This window comes from Sinocyclocheilus rhinocerous, unplaced genomic scaffold, assembly GCF_001515625.1.
Source record: "Sinocyclocheilus rhinocerous isolate Xijiao unplaced genomic scaffold, SAMN03320098_v1.1 scaffold478, whole genome shotgun sequence".
Lineage (NCBI taxonomy): Eukaryota > Metazoa > Chordata > Actinopteri > Cypriniformes > Cyprinidae > Sinocyclocheilus > Sinocyclocheilus rhinocerous.
Window position 1 is genome coordinate 2,303,403 of NW_015651483.1, and position 6,008 is coordinate 2,309,410.

The 6,008-nt window shown below is 36.8% G+C and overlaps 2 protein-coding genes and 1 pseudogene across 3 annotated transcripts; 1 reads left to right on the forward strand and 2 right to left on the reverse strand.

Annotated features, from left to right (window-relative positions):
* Nucleotides 1-837, forward strand: part of LOC107712834 (maternal DNA replication licensing factor mcm3-like) — a 21,886-nt pseudogene extending 21,049 nt beyond the window's left edge.
* A 284-nt stretch (nucleotides 838-1,121) lies between these two features.
* On the reverse strand, nucleotides 1,122-4,203 carry LOC107712892 (meprin A subunit beta-like). Of its 2 annotated transcripts, none has more exons than XM_016518286.1 (4): nucleotides 4,133-4,203; nucleotides 2,493-2,678; nucleotides 2,315-2,415; nucleotides 1,122-1,335 (listed from the first exon to the last, which is right to left on the reverse strand). In XM_016518286.1, exons 1-4 carry the CDS (start codon nucleotides 4,182-4,184, stop codon nucleotides 1,300-1,302), a joined length of 375 nt encoding a protein of 124 aa, XP_016373772.1. In that variant the 5' UTR covers nucleotides 4,185-4,203; the 3' UTR covers nucleotides 1,122-1,299. The 2 variants fall into 2 exon arrangements, with proteins under 2 accessions (XP_016373772.1, XP_016373773.1); XM_016518287.1 differs by lacking the exon at nucleotides 4,133-4,203 and adding an exon at nucleotides 2,847-2,881.
* Nucleotides 4,204-4,213: 10 nt separating this feature from the next.
* LOC107712835 (meprin A subunit beta-like) lies at nucleotides 4,214-5,173 on the reverse strand. The gene is made up of 3 exons (XM_016518198.1): nucleotides 4,678-5,173; nucleotides 4,249-4,600; nucleotides 4,214-4,217 (listed from the first exon to the last, which is right to left on the reverse strand). Exons 1-3 carry the CDS (start codon nucleotides 4,877-4,879, stop codon nucleotides 4,214-4,216), a joined length of 558 nt encoding a protein of 185 aa, XP_016373684.1. The 5' UTR covers nucleotides 4,880-5,173.
* Between the last annotated feature and the right edge of the window lie 835 nt (nucleotides 5,174-6,008).

Below are 6,008 nucleotides of genomic sequence, written 5' to 3' on the forward strand. Positions count from 1 at the left end.
AATATCCACACTGGTGCGGTGACTGACTGCCACACATACTCCTCAAAACATTAGATTAATCCGCGCCGACGCACAACCCATGCAAGGAAGATAATTCCGCAAGTAACTGCAATTCCAGGTTTTCAAACAGAGATGGCGACAAAGAGGCAAAATTTACGCACTGCAGCTTTAAGTAGATTTTACTTAATTCCATACTTAAATTTTACTTAAAATGTGTGCAAAAAACTTGCAAAAGAAAAATTAAGTACATTTTACTTTGTTTTTTTTTCAGTGTATAAATATGATATTGTCTTAAATGTGGTGATGTTGTTGAAAGCTCAGTCAAGTCAGAAGAGCAGACCAGTGTCTCAGAGAAGCAGTCAAAGAAAGAAGACTGACATCAGTCAGGACAGGTACAACAGAGTTCTCTTCATTATCAGATAGTATATTCTGGCTTGTGCCAATACTGTGAATTGTTCTGCATTATTCCTCCAATACTTGCTTAGATGTTGTGCTACAATGATGGACTGGTCTGGAATTTTTTCTATCACGTTTCCTTTTTTCCCTCATTTTGTTTGAGCCAATTCAACAGGCTGACCGCACATTAGATATGGAGACTGATTTTTAACAGCGTGGCCCTTTTGACTTGACATGTTTAGATTGAAAGTCTTTAAGGCAGCTCTACTGAAGGCCTTTAAGGTGACCCGGTCTCAGTCTGTGGTGGTGCCTGATCTTCTAACTCACATTAACAAAGGCCAGGACGAGGAGTTTGACCAGAACGAGATTAACCTTCTGCTGGAGCGCATGCAGGATGACAACCAGGTCATGGTCTCAGAGAATGTGGTGTTTCTCATATAGAGTAGTGCCAATGGACAGCTGCATCTCTTGAAAATTCAGGAATTTAAATTACATTGCAATTATTTATAACATGCCAGCACTTTGTACAGACTACAACATACCAATTATAAACTGTGGGAGCATTAATTTCATTTTTATTTATTTATTTATTTTTATTTTGCTTTTACATTTATTCATTTTGCAGACACTTACAAACTTACAAATGAGGAATACAAGAAGAAATTCACCTTAAGGAGGCAATGACCATGAGAAGTGCTAGTAATCTAGTAATAATGTTTCTTGGGAATAGTACTTATAAGGTTTTTTCTTTTTTGATCAGAGACATTTTTAATGCAAGTTATGATTCAGTCACTCCAGCTCAGTAATGAAGACACAATCTGGCAAATTCTGGAAAGATTTTTCTCTCTCTCTCTCTCTCTCCATTGAGGCTTCATGATGTATCCTGCATCTCATGGGGATATTTTAGTCCATGGTCCTTTTAAAAGGAACTCTGGGGTTCTGCAAGAGAAAATTCAGTTTAATGGGAGCAGTGTTGAGAAGGTTAATTTGGAAATATAATAGGTTACAGATTACAAGTTGCCCTATTTAAAATGTAATAAATAGTGTATCTATTTCAATTGCTTTATTAAAGTAATGTTACTGATTACATTTGATTATTTTTGATTACTTTTCTAAATTTCGAATGTTTTCAATGGTTAATCATTTTCAAACATTTAAAGGGGTCATATGATGCGATTTAAATTTTTCCTTTCTATGTAATGTTCTTTTTAGCAACGTCATATGACCCCTTTAAAGCAGGCAGGGTTAATCTTTCAGTAGTACTCAACACTGATTACTGTCAGACTTTCAAAATCCTTCTTCACTTGCATTAAGATTATGATCATTTCATTTTAAAGCACAGCCACCTCAATATCAGACTTTAGCACCTCGACTTACTTTGAGATCATTCTGAGGTTAAATACTGATTTATAATTATAATAAGAAACCATTTAATAGCTATGATACTGTTTTTGAAATCAAATCTTTGCATATCTATGGCAGGAAACACTGATATCTAATGATTCCTTGGAAAAGAAAAAACAGTAAACAAATCTTAAAAAATAAAACATATACATAACCCTAAATAGGAAATAAGACATTTGTCCTATTCTGTGTCCTAAACTCCTGAAACACTGGAGTCTCATATTTTAGAGAAGTCAATCATATCTATGTGTGTGAAAATATTCAGATAACCCCTTTGTAATTGTTAACATTTTCATAGGTAACTGTAATTTCATTACACATTTTTTCTCAGTAACTGTAACAGATTACAGTTACATTTATTTTGTAATTAAATTACGTAATTCCGTTACATGTAACTAGTTACTCCCCAACACTAAATGGCAGTTACTGTACATCCATTTACATTTAATAATGAATAATGGTAGGCCTACTATTATCAAGTGTGGGAGGAGAAAATTGGTATTTGGATACAAACAACCATCTGTCTCTTTGGCTCCTCCTCTGCATCACGGTCATAAATCTCTAATTGCAGGTCTCTGATTTTTGGTCTCCTGGTCTTCAAAAGTCCAGTCACATCTATTGATGAAGTTGAAATTTAAAACTCTTGTCATATTTCATAAGAATTTCACTGGCATTGAATAAGAACTGCAAACCTTCAAGGGAGAGGAGGAAGATGGCATCATGTCCTTTAATAAAGCTTCGACTCTTCAGACGATCATGTGTGATGTAATTGCTGGTACCGTTACCCGGCCCCCGGTAGAATTTACTGCCATCTGTGTCAATGACTAGACTGCCTACTTTTTGTGGGTTGTCCCAGAAATACGTAACTTTACCCATGGCTGCACAAAGAGAAAAGATACTATTTATAAAACATTTTTGTGACCTGTGCTGGCAAAATGAGTCACAATGAGCAAGTTTTCAAAAATGAGTGATTTTTCACATTTCACATTGTCCATTAAAAGGCCTTCATGAATTGTTGTAATCAGATGAAAATGACTGAGCTACACCCTTTTGAAGTCGAAAGAGTCAGCCGTGTGAGGCACTTTTTATTATGGATGGATGCGCTTTATTACACTTCTTTTGGACTAATGAACTGCAATAACCGCTGACTGCCATTAAACAGCTTGGAAGATCAAAGACAATTTTTAATATAACTCCGATTGGATTCATCTGAAAGAAGGAAGTCATATACGCCTAGGATGGCTTGAGGGTGAGTAAATAATGGGCTAATTTTCATTTTTGAGTGAACTATCCCTTTAAGACCTACTGTAATGCACGGATCTAATGTAATTTTACACATCAGATGTTTTTCCCCAGCAGTTCCATAAACGTTAAGGAACTTGAGACATAACAGATTATGTTTGCGTGAACACTTTAATACTGTAATCAAAGCCACTAGAAGGCAAGCCTGCAACCATTAGCTAAAAGAAAAAGCGGAATGGCTAAAGCTAACGCTTCCGGTCTGGCAGTACGTGGGAAAGGAGACCAGAGGCCGTTTTTTTTTTTTAAATGGATGTCAATGGAGCAGTGGCTTCACTACGTAGAATAAACAGCTATTTAAAGGAAACGGCTTATCTGCTAATCTTCAACATGTTTTACACTAAAGAATACTTTTGGATTGAACAATTTTTAGAGTTTACCACAAAACAAATGCCATTTTATGAGAGAAGTCACTGACTTTTTGCGACAGCTGGGATTCAGTTTATGGCACTTCCCATTCATTCCTATGGTATCCGTAAACGGCGACTGAGTGTCGTGCAACTCTGACTGAAATTCAATGACATCAAGGCTGCAATGTGATTGGTTATTAAGGGACACGTAATCCAAGTTAGCCGTTACGCTTTCTCCAATAGTAAGTAATACAGACCCTCTCATCTCCCTACAGTAGGACAATCTCTGCTGTAATTCTGTGTATATTTATCGGGATCGCGCGCTACCGGAAACACCTTTTATGCAGGCGCTGCGGATGACAGTCAGTGCAAGAAGTGAGTGGAGAAAAGGTCCCCTCAGAAAAAAATGAAGATAATTTTAGATGCTTAATTACTATTTGGAGCATTGGGATCGCTAGACAAGGGCTTAATGAACTCCTTTTTGTGAAAACCCCAAATTTGACTAAAATCTACATTTTTCACTTTTTTTTTTTTTACCCGTGCTCATTCTGACTCATTTTGCCAGCACAGGTCGCGTTTTGTTGACTTTTATCTCTAAATAATCTGTAACCAAGTATCTGTACTTAGCACAACAGCATTAATGGCTCATAAAAATGACTAATATCTATAACTTTGTGCCTTACAGTCAGTGGAGGTCTTGGTTGGATCTGTAGTGATCATCCTAATGTTGTTCATGCGATGTTGGATGTCTGGATTCTGGTCCGTCAGCTCCATGGATGCCTGACGCCACGGACATGGCCATTGGAGATTGTTGTCTTTGGGTCCAGAGGTTAAGTGGAAGTAGATTGCCATTTTATTTGGACTATCCTTCAAGCCATTAATGTACAAACCAATCTGAAATGAGTAACCATCTGGGGATAGGAAGCGAGGGCTGTAGGTTTCGGAACCGGCAGGGGTTGTAGCGAGAAGGCTGGTAAAATCACGAATGCGCCAAGTGTATTGAGGACACTTGGTCTCTGAGAGGTTGATGTCATCCAGAGACAGACCACTCTTTGATGGTTTTCTTCCTTTAACTCCTTCAAACACCACTCTGAATTTATCAGAGACATCTAGCGTAACATGGTATAGTTCCCAGGAGCCTTGAAGTCCACCTAGGTTGTACAAGTATAAGTTACCCATAGGCTAAAAGGATTTATCTATTGGTGTTTTAAACATAAAGAATTATTACCACTGATCTTCTGAATGAGTCTCAGGGCTCCTTTGGGGTTTTCAGCGGTGTATTCACGCACCCAGATGTTTAGCTGGTCATCAACGCCCCCACTGTTGTAGTGATAGAACTGCAGGCATTGGGAGCGTCTTTTGGGGTGAAAGAGGCGACTTTGCAGGTAAGCCTTGTCACCCTGGGTTCCTGTGGCTGTGCTGAAATGCATGAAGAACCCAACTCCTGTGGAAGTATAAACTTTATTAGATAATAGACCATTAAGCCAGTCTTCTCACTTTCTCTTTGGACCTTTATAATGGAGTTTAAAGATGATTTTACATGTCATATTGCAATCCTTGACAAGAAATGTCTAGAGAACTTCAAAGAATATTTTCTTATGGTATCAGTAAAATGTGTTTATCATGAAGACCAAAGTGCCACCATCATAAAAGAGGTATCAGTGCAGGATTATGGACTTTGAATTATTCAACTTTTTGTGACACCATCCCATTTAACCCATTTGTGCCCAAATTTTTCTGAATGGTTTCATGCATATAGTCATATTAATAGTGTCCTATGTGAACATGTTCAGCATTTATTTTCCCCAGGTTTTAGTTTTTTCAATTTTTCTTGAAAATTGTATTTGAATGTGCGGCAACTATAGTTGCCCGTGGGAAAATATGTTGTATGCACCCCTTCAATGTCAAATTTGAATAGGAGGAGAACTTTTGGCATCTAACTCAAAATAACTGCTTTCAACAGATCAATCTTTATTCATAAACAAATTTATCATGCATAAAAGTCGAAGAACATTCAATGCAAACCCAAAAAAAGTTGCATCTAGCTTATAATCGCTTGAATATGATAACACAACAAATCCATTTGTATTAAAGTGGAGGAACATAGTGCAGAACAAAGTGCAGCCATTAAGTTGCCCCAACAGGGTATTGTGTATCAAAAAGTTAAATGAAAATAAATAAATAAAAATAAATAGAATGAAGAAAATATTACATCTATACAATAAAAAAGGTATACCTGAAAGAAAATTACGAATTTAACTGTCTGGTTACCAACATTCTGCAAAATATCTTCTTTTGTGCTCAACAGAAGAAAGAATCTCATAGGTTTGCAACTTGAGGGTGATTAAATGATGACACAATTTCCATTTTTGGGTGAACTTTCCCTTACGTAAGCAGTTTTAGTATAAGTAGCCTACAAGTAGCCTACAAGGAGTACTGCAGTGAAGGTACAAGTCGTTTTATAAATTTACATAAACATATTTCCATGTGATGTAAATATGTAAAATATCACATATTTTATGAATAGGCACATATTGATTAGGTCAAATGGATTAACCC